We start from the raw sequence: 16,908 nt of genomic DNA on the forward strand, positions 1-16,908 counted from the left end.
CTGTAAAAGCGAAAATGCTATGCACTCCGAAATCGACTTTACAGGTTTGATTTTTAAAAGTACTTAACATGGTATGATCCATACAAAACCATCTTCCTACAAGTGGGTGGCCATCAGCTCTGAGTGTGTGTACAGGATTTTCAGGGGGGGGGTTCAGGCTTTGCTTGAAAAACAATCTTTTTTTCACAGTAGACCTACTTTCTTCACTTTCTTAAACTTTGAAACGTACAATGTTTAAATGTAACATTATAGCTGAAGATTGTTTTTTACCTTTATTATCCTTTCCACCGCACCCACTCTAATAATATTGACATTTATTTTAATGTTATAATGTTATATTACACCTCAACCTTTCTCAGTGTTGTGGTCCTAGATTAACTGTTGTGTTATTTTGATTTATTTGGGCTGTACCAAGAAAACAGACCAGATGTCAATGGTGCTGTAAGTCACAGGTCAATGAACACAATTTGTAATTTGTATTTTAATTTGTAATTATTAATTACCTGCACCAGTGTTTAACTCACTGTGTTTTAATGTTGACCCAGCTATCATATAGCTCTATACTGGCAGCCGGCTTCCTTCTTTGACACATTTTAGCTATTAAACAGACATTTTACTGCTGCTAGACTTTATGACACAAAATAGCCCTGTGGATGTAAGCCATGTCAGTAAAAGAGGTAACAGGTTCAAGTTGGTTGTGATATATTTTTTTTTAGCAAAACATCCCAAAAGCCGACTACATGCTGTTAAGAAAGCAATTTGTTAACACCAAAGATGATTACAGGCTCAGCCATTTGTTGCTTGGAAAGGGGCTTGTTTAATGTTCCCAAACACTGATGGCAACAGAAATAGCCTCACTGAAGTCTGTTTTTCACCTCAAACTGACTTTCAGTAGAATGCGACACTGTGCTTTAGAGCCAGGAGGTTTGGATTCCCCTCAGCAAGACTTGCCAAGAAGTAGCCTCTGTCTGCAGGGAGGGACAAGTGGGCCTTGGGTGGAATGAAGACAGATAGCTGATAGTTCATTAGCTAGTTAGGCACAAGGAGGGGTATACCACAGAGGATTGCAGACTCTTATTTTTCAGAGTTGCTTGGATCTTTTATTTCAGAGCAGGGTGAAATAATGCTCGTTGCTGCTCAGTTGTGGCTAAAGCAAATTTTTACTCATCTCTGTTGACATAATATTTCTGATGGAATTCATTTCTTCAAACAAACAGATAACAGTGGCATTTCTGTGTGTAGGGCACATGTTCATAGTAAAAAACATTTTTTGTTGCCCTGCAGTGAAAAAGAAGTTGTTGCTTCTCTCCCTACAGCATGAGTCCAGCCTCTGGCTTGGTCATCCTTTGGAGATTTGGTGAACACCACTTCAAAGACAGTTTCCCTCTTCTTATATACAGTATTTTCTCTGTTCCCTGCTCTGCAATAAACACAAGAACTTAAGGAATTAATCAGACACTGCATTAAACATGGGTTAGAAACTTCTGCTCAATGAAGAAACCCAGAATAGTGAAACCACATGTTTGCATATTGCTCTGGAGTATGTTTGTTATGTATGTAAAAGCCTGTATTAGCCCTGTCTTATTCACTGAGGGACATAGGTGGGAATAGTTTACAGGCTTTGTGCCTCACACAGAAGGACAGTGGCGCGGCTTTAAAAAATGCCATGATACAGCAACACAAGTCTCTGATCCATATACACTTAAAATAAGCAGAGGTCCATCTAATCTGTGAAGCATCACATTGTCCTGCTTATGTTACAGGCAAGGAGAAGAGGTTCAGTCATTCTACATTCAATTTATGTTTAGGATCACCCAGTATAGACTGATCAATAGCTCATAGCCTTCATGTAACTGTCTACATTTATAGGTACAGTAACATATCACTGGCTGAAGCGTATACACTGATTACACTGACTACACTTGCATTAGCCCATGTGCCAATGAAGAGAATTGATTTATCACTGGTAATATGAGAGGCAAGCTCTCTATGGATGGATTTTATGGGAGATCTATGTGAAGACATTTGTCCAGAAATGAGAGTCTTTGTTATCTTTTAATGCAATCAACAGATAGACTGACTGGCTGTTAGTGGCTTGAGGACAAGCAGCATGTCAAACTTGTAAATTCAGTCTGAGGGAGTGGATCAGAAAACACAATTATCTTTGAAAACAGCATTATTGATTTAAAACCCAGGTTATATAAAATTTGGAAATAGTTTTTAAAAAGGGATTTTTCAATAATGTCCACTGCAAGTTTGAAAAAAAATTAACTGTAAGAAAGCTGATGAAGTGTCTTATGTAAGAGGGTTAGGGCCACTGAAAAAAAGTCATGAAAGGTCTGAACTCTGAGAAAAAGTCTGAATTCTGAGATTAAAATTTGAATTCTGAGAACTCTAAAAACCATGACCTGTTTTTTTTTCAGTGGTCCCTCATCCTCTTCCATCCATCATTCCTCATCATTCCTTTTTATTTTTCATTTATTTTATTTTTTTTCGTGCACTAGGCAATATGACATAATTGCATTTGCTGTGTTGATCTCAGTCAAATGATGCTAAGCACAAATGTTTTTTATCAATATGCTGTTTTCATCTGCACAAATGCTCGTTGACACACAAGGAAAAGCATCTTTGACAAGGAGCTGAGAGATCATAACTTGGCTGTGAAGCAGAATTGGCTGCAGGCAGTGTTTAAAAGTACACACAGGCAGGATAAACATCAGAGAAGACCCTGCCAGGCATTCAGTGAAAGCTGTTTGCACTTAATTCTTTTAAAGCACTATTTTTCCCCTTTTTCCTCTTTTACATAAACTTTCTTTGTTTCTCTCTTCTTTACCTGTCTCTTGTCTGTCCTTAATCCATTTTTGTCTCTCTTTTACACACAAACAGTATGCATACTGACACACACACACACACACACACACACACACACACACACACACAAACACTAAAATCTTGCCTCCCAAGGTGTGCAAAGTGTTAGTGAAGCCACGACTGAGGAAAGGAAGCCAGTATAACCAGCCTCCCTACCATCTCACTATCTGCTGATCAAAGAGCCGCTAAACAGCCAGAAACTACAGCGAGTGCAAAAGCGAGAGGAGCATGCACAGCAATACAATTAGCGAGCAACACTTTTATACATCTAGAATCCCCTCACGACCCCATTTTCACGCACAAACACAATCATGAATATGTACTGACTGAGGAATTGCTAGCAGAAACATACGAATACCTCTTCTTATATTTTGCACACATATAGAGAATGTAGTATAATGAACTGTTGTTTCACCTGAAAGTGTTGGTGATGGCATGAGCCACTGATCTCTAAGTTGCTCAATTGCAGCTGGTGAAGAGGAGAGGAAGAAAAAGATCAAAGGGAATATATAGAGAAAACCCCGGCAGGAGAGGGTGACAGAGAGAACGGGGGGAGAAGAGAAAGCAAAGAAGAGGTTAACAAGGAGAGATGGGTAGTGCAGAGGAGACAGTATATGCCTACAAAACATATTTATGTTTCTGTTGTAAATGGTCATCTAAACAGCATTTTAAGCCTTATAAATATACTTTTTACAGTTAAGGCATGTCATATATGGGATATGGCATAAAGTGGGTTAAAACCATGGATGGGTGTTTAGATTTTATGATCATTGGTTGGGCATGAATGTTCAGAATACACCTCTTGAGGTCAACCCTATGTACAAACCTGTAAGCCAACCGTTTGCACAACCTTTCACCACAGAGATCCATGTCTGATGGAAAAGCTCACTTTCTTAGTTGTAAGGATGTTGTGTGGTGAGAAAAAGGAGAGGATCTAAGCGCAGGTCTAAAGAGAGGGTAACAAAAAACATCCATGAGGGAGAAATAACGGGTTGGACAGGTACTCTGGAGGACTGCAGCTGAAACTGGACAGGACCAGGGCTGAGGGTCCTGCAAGGCAAAAAGGTACATTAGTTGGCTTGCGGTCAGAAGATCTGCAACAGAGATAGGAGGGAGAGCGATCAGTACCGCGGTTGATAACTGAAGAACTGACAGGAAGTGGGTGTGAGTGAGGTCCTTAAGAAGGCTGAGAGGAGTGCAGGGATTGGATGCAGGTGAGACCAATCAGCCTAGTGCTCCGCCCAGCAGCAACTGCAGTCTCATCAGAGCACCACAAAGGAGATTACACCTCTTAGACCATTGGACCTTTTTCCACAAAGATATACAGGAAATGAAAATAGGATGATGTTTGCATGGTCTAATAAGTCTGATTACTTATTTTGACATGTCTTCAACATTACCTGAAACTACTGTCTGGCTGAAGCAGGTCACTGTATTCTTTTTTTGCACATCAGTCTTCTTACAATGCAACCTGTACACTAGCTGACAGTATGGCGGCTAATGTTAACAAACCTGAGTTAATTCACTGGATATAATGCTCTTATGAAGTTAGTGGGCCTACATTCTCAATCATAAATAAATGGCAAGAGATAGCTAGAGAAAGGCTGTCAGACAAAGTTATTAATGAGACATTTGTAAAAGAACAGTCATTTGAAACCTAATAATAAAAATGAAGAGCATTTTTATGACATTCCTAGCATTAAAAGCAGTGCCAGGGCATTTCTGGGAGCAGTGCCAGGTGGAGGGGTAAGCCACAAATCTGGGGAATGTGTGGAAAATGGATGTGAATACTGGACTGTAAAAGGGTCACCAAGTACATGAAATGGCTCTGGCTACATTCACTGCCACTGCTTATTCAAGTGTGCCCTCCAATGGAATAAAATGGGTCATGTTGACAAAACTGTCCCCTCTACTGTTGATAGGATTTTGGTTCTGCTTCCCACCAGCAATTGGACGTTACAGAAATGTTCTTTTTCATCAAAATTAATGAGTGTTTTCAGGAGCAAATTAGAGTTAATAGTAATTAATCTAATTTAATATTATTGGACATTCAGTGGAGCAAACAGAAGACATCAAATTGTAAATTCTATTGTGAGTCAGATAAAACCTACTTAGGTCATCAATTTACAACCCAAAACGAAATATTTTGTTTCTAATTTAAATCAGTGACCAAAAACTTCTGGAGACCTTCAAGCATTGTTTCTGATATTAAAGAAAAAGATTTTGTTTTTTAGCATATGTTCATTAGTGACACATTATAATGTGGTTTTTGGAAAGGTCGCTGAATGATTGCGAGGTTCTAATCCAAATGCTAATTCAGTAAGTGATTGGAAAAGCATAGTAATGTGATGATAATGATATGCAGATGACTTTTCATCAGTGCTGTCTATCCATTAATGAGATGATATTTGAGTGCATTGTACATGGAGTGTGTGACTGTGAGTCTGTGCCGCATGCATATGCACAAAATGTGAGTGTATGCTGCTGTATGAGGGTAACCTCACTTTCATTAAAATACTTAGCATATTAATGTCCAATCAGTCCACCACTCTACTAATGCGAAGTTTGATTATAAAATGCCACAGTCAGCAATATACTTTACTAAGCTTCCTGTCTGTAGGTTTTTATAATTTTAGCATATAAAAGCTAAAAATCTACCTAACAACCACCTAAAATATTTTAAGGAAAATGAAGTTTTCCTTTTAAGTTTACCAACCTGTATCATGATCTGCTGAACAAGCTACATGATGTTGGCTTGCTTCTAGTCCTCTGTGTCTCTCTGTGAGCAATATGTGAGGAAGCAGAGGTAGGGGATGTCCATGCTGAACAAACTCCAGCCAGTCAGTCCATTGTGTACTCGTTGTTTGTGCAATATATCATTATTCTTTAAGGTCTGTGCCACTAGAGGGCAACAACACACAAAGTAGGTTTTGGCACATGCCTGTGTTCTTACTGACCCATGTCAATCCATGCTGCACAAGACACACACTCCTTTGATTTGTGCCTTCTGTTCTGTAATGTTTATGTTATTGGTTATGCTAATAATGACTACATTATTGAAGACCACAGTTCCCATCCAGAGCCCTTTCTGCTACTGTAGCAGCAAAAGTCATTCTCACAGTAGTGTACAATAGTTTCCATGTTATTGGAAATGATTTATAATTTCTATACATATTTCTGAAATTGAAACGTGGCAGAGACTATTGAAACTCTTCAGATCACTGTAGTTTAGAATAGCAGTGTTATACTGACATCTAGTGGAACAGATGAATTATTAGAAAAGGTTTGCTGATGCTTTACACAAAAAGCAAAATTTAAAACAAAGTGCAAAATTAAAAACAATAATAACGAAATAAATAATAAACACAGATAAAAGAATACCAATCAGACACAATAAAACATATAAAAAGGGATAAAGTGTCACAGTGATGTATTAAAAGCCATCCTAAACAGGTGGGTCTTAAGTTTGGCAGTGGCAGGTCCATGATTATACCCAACCCAAACGGAAGGCTATTCCACAGTTTAGGACCTGCCACTGCAAAAGAGCGATCACCCCACTGTTTGAACCTGTAAAAGCTGCTGGTCAGCAGAGTGTAAAGCTCTGCTGGGTTGGTGAATGTTTAAAATCTCAGATAAATAATAGGGTGCAAGACCATTGATAGCATCAAAAACAAACAGTAGAAGTTTAAAATCGATTCAGATCTCACAGGGAGCCAGTAAAGAGAGTAGAGGACAGGTGTGATCAGGCTTAAAGAACAGAGCTCCAGCACCAAATAGGGAAGTTCAGGGTATATCATCAAATAATATCGGAAACTTAGTAGTAGTATTGTTAATGGCACAACCTGTAATCCCTGTAGCAGCTGATCTGATTTGGTGTCCATATTAGACCAGCTTTACAGATGCTGACGTTCAAATGAAATTACCATCCCCACTATTAGCTGCATTTAAAAGTATTGTGTTCAGTGGAAGTCTCATCTTTTCCAGTTGCCTGACGTGTGACAAAGTATTTTTTTTAAACTTTAAAATCCACATTTGACATTAATTTGCTGTGTTAAGAGCAAAAGAAAGATTGCATTAACAAACATTTCTCAAAAGGTATTTAAGATAAGAAGACTTTGTTGGCACATCATTGTTACAGCCAGTTTTTATGCCCTTTGATTGGAGGAGGTTTGTGACCCCCGAATTAAAAAGGCACTCACAGAGATCTACAACTTGTTTCTTAATTTTATTGACAAAAACATAATCTTCCCAATGGTTGTTCTTCACAAAGAGTGGCTCAAAATAAAATGAAATTCCACTTATTTTTATCAAAATGTGGTAAAAAATCTGCATATCTCCTTCTGCTTCCTACTTCTATACACACACCTGCCCCACCTGTCTGCAGGTGTTTAAGTCTGATTTGGGAAGAGCAATCGCAGCCACCCATTCTGCCTTTACAATCAATGAATTTTATCAATAAAAAACTAATCTTATCTAATCTAATCAACAAGCAACAAAGGTTCAAATTCAAACCACATCTGGCTCCAATGCTCACAATAATCATATATATAACACACCATTGTGATAATATAGCAAGTAAAGCATCTTTTACTTTTTACAACCTCAGAAGCAACCACAAATTTATTGCTGATCTGCCAGGCAAGTTATTTGTAGTGTTTTTAGCATTTCCCTTAGCTCACTGCAGCTTCATAAAAGTCCTTTAACATTAAGAGAAGTACAATCTGAATACGTAAGAAATTGTTGAAAATGACTGCCCGGCAGAGCTGTGCTGTGTACGAGTTATTTCTGTGGAGGACTAGTAGAAGCACAGTGTCAGAGTTTTGACTCAGCTCTGATTCTTGACCATTACATTCATGTCATTGTTTCTGAAACCAGGCAGGATATATTTCATGCCTCAGCAGACCAGTAGATGCTGAACTCACTGTCGCTTCTCATTCAGTTTTCTCAGGAGGGACTACTTCCATTAGCAGTTGGAGGTGCATAGTGATGGGCCCTACATGGAAACGGAGGTCAAAGGTCACAGAATCAGCTCAATAGCAGTCAGATCTTTCAGTCATTTAAAAGTCTACCTTTTATCTCTTGTCTCAGTTTGTTCTTACTGACAGAAACAGAGTCAACTTACTCATGAATCTGCATGCCCAGTTGACCTTCCGGTATACAAAAGGGTAATAAAGGAGGAGTCCACTAAACATGAAGATGGTGCAGTACAAGTACTCCAGCTCTGGTTTATCAATGATGGGGGCTAAGACGAGGTAGCAGGACACCACGACCATTAGGACTGCTATGATAATCGGCACCTTCAAGTGATCACAGGAAGTACATGGGTTTCATACAACAGGATTGTTTTAGTTTTAATTTACATCATATTTTATAATACTGTATCTGAACTATTTATTGTTATAAAATCCTGTTCAAGAACAATTTTAATGAGGAGTTTGCCAGTTGAAGGAATATATATAAAAAATATTACATACATACATTATAAACATTACATTGGCTGATTAACTATGCTAAACTGTTGTAGGCCTCACCTTTACGGGTCTGTGGAGTTCCTTCCTGGTGAAACGCATGACTATAAGAGCCAGTGCTGTCAGACCATAAAACACCCACTGAGCAAAGCTGAAGTAGTTAATAAGGGTGTTGACGTCTGCTGGAATAATGTAGAAAATGGCCAAAATGCCCTAAAAGACAGAGAAGTAAAGCATATCCTTTATTATACTTGTAATGAAAAACATGGTGGGTATTTATTATGGTAATATATTCAAATGGATAAAAACTGTCACATTGTCAACAAAGTGTCAACAAGTTAGGCACTTTAGATGATATGAAACCCAGCGTGCCTGTCCAAATATTTTTCATGTATCATTGTGAAGGACAAGCTGAGGATTCTTAGTCTAGGTTTGGAGAAAGACTTGGACGTCTTAAGCAGAAATGCTTATTGTTACAGCTCGACTCAGGAGAACATGTAGTTGACTATACCAGTGACATTTGCACTGCCACCCTGACTTCTGGTCTCACACAAGGCACATTTTTATTGTTTGTCTACCCAGATAGGTCATTCTGGCCGCAACAAAGATTGCTCTGTCTGGAAAAATACGTTATCTGAAGTTAGGAATGCCCAGTACAAGGCTCTCCAGCAGCAATGTTTCAATATTCTAAATAGTCAGAATGAAACAGACATGGGTTTTATTCTAATGCTGATGCTTCATATCAGACTACTTTAAGACATTAACTAATATTCCCCATACATCCCTTACCACAATGCAACAAAACCTTGTAAAAAAAAAAGGAGTATTGAGTAACACATATTTGTCCTCAAGTACTGTCTATCCAACATCATGACAGCAACACTGAATGCTGAAGTGTATTTAACCAGATAATCATTTCTGAGTTGTCCATAATTATCTTGTGATCAAATCATTTCCCTGATGATAACAAGATACATTCACTAATAAGACAAGGAAATTGACTTTTAAAAAAAAAATCCAGAATAATTAACTTGTGATCTGAAGACAAAGGTATAAAAAAGTATGAGATCAAATCTGAAAGTATACAAATGAACTCATTAAATACATTATGTAGGACTCACATTGAATACGAGAGCAGGCAAAGGAGTGTAGCGCTTCAGACTAATGTAGGATAAAATTTTCACCATGTGACCTTCTCTGCCAGATACATAGACCAGTCTTGGAGAAGAGGAAAACAAACATCAGTATTCCAGCACACTTTTATTGCAGGTTTCTTTAATGCAAATGCCTACACATGTCTTCTTAATACACTTTTATGAGACAGACAGAGAATATTAGTGGTTTTTTTTTGCATTTCATAAGTAATTATTTTCTCTTACCTGCCAGCGGTGAAGCAGCTTCCATTGGCAGAGCCAAATGTTGAGAATACAACGAAGAGAGGAACAATCCATGCCACAGGGTAAAGAACTCTGTCTCCAAAAGTCTAAGGAGGCACAAACAAATCCTTCAGAAAACATAAGGAAGTAGAATAAATTGGCCGTTACTGAGATTTAAACTAACCTCTTGGAAATAATGATAATAAAAAATCCAGTATATAGTATGTTAGAACTCTAAGAGCACTTTTGTTAACACTGAAAGCTGCATAGCTGTAACAGCTGTTCTTTAATTGGAATTTGAAACAAATAAACCCCCAATTAAACAAAAAAAGGTCTCCATGGCAACTTTCAATTCTTCTTACCACAGCAACAGCTGGAGATAACAGCAGCTCAGTGGTGGTCATAACAGTGAAGTAAGCAATGTTGACCAACACATAGCACACAGTAACCAAGGGGATCCCAATGAGGATGGCCAGTGGCAAATTCCTGAGATGATTAGACACATAGATGCAAGCTTTTGGTAATGTATATTTATTTGCGCATCAGTTGACAGGAACAGAACTAATGCTTAAACTCTATTTAAATAATATTTTACCTGAATGGGTCTTTAAGCTCCTCTGTGACAAAATTCAGCTGATTCCTGTGAATAATAAGGAACAAGAAAAGGAGATCAGTCTCCTCTGCAGAGCAGAGCAATGATGTTTACTGAGGAAGGCCCCAGTGTAAGAGATCATACTAACCACACTAAGAATTTTCAGTGTCAGTATTTAACTGGTCCTATGCCATAGTGTGTTATATGCACCTGCTGCCACAACACAGGACCAAAGGCCCCTTCATTAAAAGGGACTTGAATACAAACACCAGCCATTCAGCAATGTTCTGCTGTAGAATCTCATTGAAATTCAAAGATGTTTACAGCACAGGCTGGCCAAGCTTCACTTACAGATATGTGGAAAGTAGCCTCTATTAACTCTTAGGTGCCACCTAATCACAAACACTAGACACTAGACACAAGGACATTTTTAGGAACAATGGAAAATTTGCCTTCCATACTTTCCTTTTTTCATTTTTCAGCACTTCAGCTGGCACTTAAATCATGACTGGACAACCCGGTACCTAAACAACAACAGAACTGTCTCTAGATGCACCCCACAGGTTCATTGGTAACTCACACATGGCAATCTTCTGCAAGACGCCCGTTCAAACCTCTTTGCACAGGTCCCCTCCTCCCCTGTCTCTACTCTATCATATCAATGTGTGTATCATTGACTCTAGTCAATGATACACACACATTACTCTGGTTATACACCTGTTTCATAGCACATTAACACACTATATTTGTGAATCATCAACAATACAAAACACGCCCACATACATGTTTTCAGTGGGATTTCTCCCACCACACTCTCTATCTATGGATTCAGGCAGGTTGTTTTCTGTCTGGAAAGTTGAGTAGAGCCACAGTGGTCCTTGTTAAAAGTCACTTGAGCTGCTATCTTTAAAGAGCAATGTTGTCACTGTTGTCATGTACCATGAGCAAACAGGCAAAGTAAAGTGAAGGTTAACCATTACCATCCATCGTAAGCCCAAAGCCCATTATAAAATGCAAGCCCGATTGCTCCAAAAGATGATGACGCACCATCAAACGCATTTGACAATGTCTCTGTTTTTCCTGCACAATAACAGAAATAGAAAAACATTAACATTCCAACAAGAAAAAAAACATTCCAAAGGTAGACTTGTAAATCAAAGATATTGACACATAAAAAAAACACCTTGCGCTAACATGGCGATGCCAGCTCCCACGATGACGATAATGATAATAAGTTTGGCAGCAGTGAAGAAGTTCTGCACGTAGCTCGCCAGTCTAACACTCAAACAGTTGACCATGACAATTAGCACTGAAAATAAATCAGAACATTAATAATATAAATGAACATTTGAAATTGATTATGTCTCTAAAAGAAGGGTTACAGTTATATTGGCTCTATTGTTTTCTTTGATACATCAGATAGTCATTGAGCAGATTGTTTCTTATTTGCTGTATTTACTTATTTGCACCTCAAAGTCTGTCCCAGTGACCACTTACACATATTTGTCTTTATAGCATGAACTCACGTATAGCAGCTGCTGAGAGTGACTTAGTGACAATCAGAGGAGGAGTGCAGCCAGGGTAGAAAGGAGTGGACGCATATTCTGCAAGACTCAGTGTGATGATGGCAAAGGAGGAAGGCTTCAGCACCATGACAGTGGTCCAAGAGTAAAGGTAGGCTACAACGGAGCCAAAAGCCTCCATTAAATATGAGTACTCTCCTCCTGATTTAGTGATCATGGTACCCAGTTCAGCATAACACAAAGCTCCTGTGTCACACACATACAGAGAGAGAACAGAAGAAATGTAAACAATAACTTAACTTTGTCTATATGTAAGCAAATTGAATCGTTTTTGCTCAACTTATTGAGCCTAATAATAGGCTCATTAAGTTGTTCACTGTAAAAATCACAAATTTTACCTCCTACCAACAGGGTAAACCCACAACAATCAAGAATGCATGATTATGTAGTGCCATGGCTGTGCAGTCAAAAACCGTGGTTATAATGGAAGTCAACACATAAGGGAGAAAAAATGAAAATCCAGTGCTGTGCAAAAACTAATAATGCATTAAAGTCAATGTTGTTACTGATGTTTGACATGACCAAGACTGTGATAAAGGTTAAAAAAAATCCAGTCCACATTCACCTTTTTTATTAAAAATTAACCATTTTGTGTGTTTTTTTTTCATTTATCAGCACCACCCCTTACAAAATTGGTGATTAAAAATATTTTTCTGATAAATTTTTAAGAATAAGAATTAAATGTAGAGGACGTTTTTGTCCCGAACAACACGAAAGGGTAGTGTCTGCGAACGTTGCACAAGGGTTAATCTATGTCATTGTCATCATCCAAAATCAATGTTATTCAACCTCATGCAGATAGACCTTGAAATCCCAAAAGGTGCCAATGATTAACCTTCTTTGAGAACATACAATTTTACTTAATGGAACACTTTGTAATGTTTAAAACAACAAAAAAACTAAAAGCAAATAAAATTACCACCAAAGGTAATGCTGTTGTTTTTCAAATCTGCCAATCAATTATGTTGCCCATAAACATTAACATTTATCAGTTTTTGAGGTGCAAAGTCCTGTGCGTCTAAATTCAGTGAAAACCTGGGATTTTATAACCCTCATAACACCATGAGTAGTGCATTCATTACTGTATTCAGTAACACTCTAACCCGCAGGTCAACAGCATCAACCACACCATCCATCGAAGAGTTCCTTTTTGTATGTTGTCTATGTACATTCAGTGATATCGTTTTATCTAATGTAGCCCTGAAGTCAACTATTATAAGTTATATATATATATTATATTATATAATATTAAGATTATCCTTAGTATCATTTTATCTAAATTAAATCATGTTTATGTGGAGTTACAGGAAGTGATGTGTTGGTCTCACCCAGTGTAGATAACACGCCACAGGCAGCCCAGATGAGGAGACATGGTCCCACAGCTCCAGTGTACAGTAAAACAGACTTTGGAGAAATGAAGATGCCGGAGCCGATCATAGTTCCCACAATCAGACATATTCCACTCAGCAGACCAACCTGCCAACAAAACACAGGAAAACAGAAGTAATGCAATGTTTTCGGGAAGCTTTCAACTTCACATGTTCTAAGGTTGTGTTCAGTGTCTGCAGTCAGCAAGATGCATGTGTGAACAGTTATTGTAAGAACAATAAATAAAGGTAACAAAAAGAAATTGATGTAATTAGTGTTGGGTTTTTATTATTGTTGTCCAAAACTTGATTTATGGCCAAATACCCACAGTATTGACAATATATCTTTCTCAGTTGGGGAATATCTTTGTTTAGGGGAAAAATAAAGATGAACATTTGACTTAAAGCACCATTGTGCATTAAGCTAAGGATAAATCTAGCTCAGAGTTTCTGTTTCATTGTCATGTGATTCTTGCTTCTTTAAAGTAGAACGAATGGATGGAAAATTATTATATGAGAAATTATATGAAATTATTCTCTATCTATGACACACTCACAACCTAAATATTATAGTGATTTTATTAACTGGAAAAGATTGTGATAACTATCAGTGGTTTAGAAAAATGCTCTGATGGTTGATTTTTATCCAGTGAAACTGTTTCAGTCCCCCTAAATTTACCTTAGGGTTTAGTGAGCTTAGGGCCCTGGACAGCAGCACTGAGCAGATGAGTTAATTTGCAGAGGCGCTAGTTGTGGTACCACCTGGTACTCAGTTCCTGCCCCCATTACTGTAAAATGGTACGGCTGATGGGATCCTGTGGTGTGAACATCTAAAGAGACTCGTTCTCAGGAACCCACACATGCATTATGGACAGGCAAACAGACACACACACTCACATCTTTTTGAAGCACGGCGGCCTTCTCAGTTTGCTTGTCTTTAGTGCAGCCACTGTGGCCATTCTGTGGCTCCTTTCTCTTTCTGATGCTGCCTTCATCCATGTCAGTCTGCTGGTATGAGAAATTACACAAGGTAGCTCTTACAAGAATGTCATCTTTGTTGTCCTTATCAAAGGTTGTCACACATAGTTCATGGGAAGTGATAAGGTTTATAAGGTGTCCAGCATGTGATTGGTGCCACCAACAGTAAAAGTCCCTCCCATGTAGCTAAACAATGAAGCTTACACACAAAGAAAACATTTCAGAGAAAATCCATGCAAAACCAAATTCATTTACATTCTTAACGCTGTGATCTGCTTTTATTCCTGTAAGAGGCACTGATCTGTATCCACTACACAGATTTTACCTTTGTACTGTGGTTCGCAGTGAAACTGAGAAACAAATCTCAGCCTCATTAAGTGATATCTTACACTAACTGTCGTTAGAACAGCTCAAGCAGGGGCTGACAGACTTGGCCCTTTAGAAAGACTCCTGAAAACCAGCTTCTTAATTCTGGTTTAGGGTGGATTTTGTGAGAGGACCAGGGAGTCACACATTTTAAATAAAGCATTGTTGTTGTAAAGATCACTTCACATGCATATACTTTAGCTTGTAAAATATTATACATTTGTTAATTTGGATGAAAAGAGCTCAGTCATAATTTATACATTTATATATATATATATTTATGTTCTGTTGAAGCTGTGAAAGTACTTGAGCTTTACATTCCTTTTTTCTGTCTGTTCTCATAACATGTCAGCATTGTAAATCTTGGTTAAAGAGATCAATGTGTAGGATGTGTAGAAACAGATGTACTAACTACTTATGGCAATGTTTAACTTTACATTGTTGTGTTAATGTATAACAAACAATGACAATGAATGATGATAAACAGACTGCAACAGACTGTCTAGAATGTAATGTGAATAAATAAAGGAGCATTTCAGCAGACGTTTCACTTACATGTGCTGTGGAATGAAACCACCTCCATGAACGTCAAATGCAGCTGTTTTGCAGACCCAGGTTCAGTGATGTGAAGCAACAGATGATGCTAAAGCCAAGTTAAATGAAAGAGGCCAGGAATGTCTGATGCAAATGAAAATCTGGGGCTCCCAGTGACTGAGAACACTCCTTCAGTGGGAGGTTCCCAAATGCGATTGGACATCCAGGATAGCCCTAAACGAAAAGGGGGATGGTCTAAAACAAGAAAGTACACAGTGTGGTAAAGTTGTGAGTTAATGAAATTCTGATCAGTGTCCAGGAAATGCTAGTAAAAGAGGGCTGCTTTGAACATATACAGTAATTTCAAGAAAACAATGAATATGAATGGTCTAAGAAAAATAACAAGGGTTTAAGTGGGTAAAAGAATGTTGTAAACATGCATTTATTATTAACTGTATTTTGAGACACTTAATCTGGCACTCTGGTAACAGTCCAGCAGTCCTGAGGATATGACAATGAGTCTAAATGTGTCCAAACTAATGCATTTTAAACACGAATCTCAGACACACTTCTTTTTTCTTGAGCTTACCTAGCCTGACTTCCTTCACAATGCCTCTTTGATAGGGATACATGACACCCCTGCAGTTGTGCGCTCGTACATTTGTGTGTAACATTCCCTCTCTGCTTTTCTTCTTTTCCAGCTCTCACTTCTCTTCAGAAGCCTCGGCCTGTTGGAGAACTTACAAATTACAGTTTCTCTTTAAAGTTTCTCTGTTATTGAGAGATTTTAGTAGATTCTGTTTTGCATCAATTTCCTTAAAAAGTCAAACTCCACCTTTGCTAATCCAGCCCTCCTTCTGTTTATGCATGTGTGAAAGCTCCATCTTAAATTGCAGACCCCTTGCACTGAGAGGGTCAAGCGGATTATGCATGGGGAGATTATGGTCAATTAAAAATGTAATGTGTTTGTTTTATGAATGATTATGTCTTATGTTTTTGAGAAGCTGTATCTTCAATAGAATTACTTCTTAACTGAATAACATCATGCACGGCACAAACACACACACACAGTGAATATAACTCCAGTTCCTTGTCACAAGATGTTATAATTTGGTGACCAGACCAAATCTGGTGGTATATAGCTTACTACTGGTTTCAAACAAGGTCGCTGCAGCACTTCTGGCACTGAAATACAAAGAACACGTTTTTTAAAGCTCAAAGGAGAATTTGAACAGTTGCCGCAGACACGGTTCTAATCTGCTAACACAAGAACACATATGAACTCAGTAACCCTGAGAACAAGAATTTATGACCGAGTTTCAGACACATTCAGGGGGACTAAGAATCTGACTTACAGCAACATAATTCTGGTAAGCCAGTATAAGAAGAAAATATTTGGCAAAGATGAAAAAATGAAGCAGTAAGTAATAAGTAGTAAGTAGTAATGAAGCAAGAACCAATCATAAACGGAATTTGTTTACTGGTCACCTTACAGTTTACTCAATTTGTTTTTAAATACTGCAAATATTAGCCAAATCTCAGAACAGCCTAAAAACAAAAATGTCTTAAAGAGTAGGTATGGGTCATTGACTTTTGCCATAGACACATCAACATTAAGTTAAAAAGCTTAAAATACAATAAAAATGGATCATATATTATGTTACATATATATTCTACTATTGTATGATGTGGTGTCTAACATGTGGAAAATGCTCGAAAGCTTTATATCCGAGGGGGAGAAATAATAATACAATTCTGTAAAAATACACTGTG

At 38.0% G+C, this 16,908-nt stretch overlaps 1 protein-coding gene across 2 annotated transcripts; it reads right to left on the reverse strand.

The window, feature by feature from the left end:
- Nucleotides 1–7,124: 7,124 nt before the first annotated feature.
- slc7a9 (solute carrier family 7 member 9) lies at nt 7,125–15,273 on the reverse strand. 2 transcript variants are annotated; one of them, XM_028401519.1, is made up of 13 exons: nt 15,157–15,273; nt 14,155–14,265; nt 13,219–13,366; nt 11,834–12,076; nt 11,491–11,616; nt 11,288–11,387; nt 10,311–10,355; nt 10,078–10,201; nt 9,719–9,822; nt 9,461–9,557; nt 8,403–8,552; nt 7,994–8,168; nt 7,125–7,864 (listed from the first exon to the last, which is right to left on the reverse strand). In XM_028401519.1, exons 2-13 carry the CDS (start codon nt 14,254–14,256, stop codon nt 7,803–7,805), a joined length of 1,476 nt encoding a protein of 491 aa, XP_028257320.1. In that variant the 5' UTR covers nt 14,257–14,265; nt 15,157–15,273; the 3' UTR covers nt 7,125–7,802. The 2 variants fall into 2 exon arrangements, with proteins under 2 accessions (XP_028257320.1, XP_028257321.1); XM_028401520.1 differs by having other exon boundaries at nt 14,155–14,262; nt 15,157–15,270.
- Between the last annotated feature and the right edge of the window lie 1,635 nt (nt 15,274–16,908).

Source organism: Parambassis ranga, chromosome 3 (assembly GCF_900634625.1).
Source record: "Parambassis ranga chromosome 3, fParRan2.1, whole genome shotgun sequence".
NCBI classification, from domain to species: domain Eukaryota; kingdom Metazoa; phylum Chordata; class Actinopteri; family Ambassidae; genus Parambassis; species Parambassis ranga.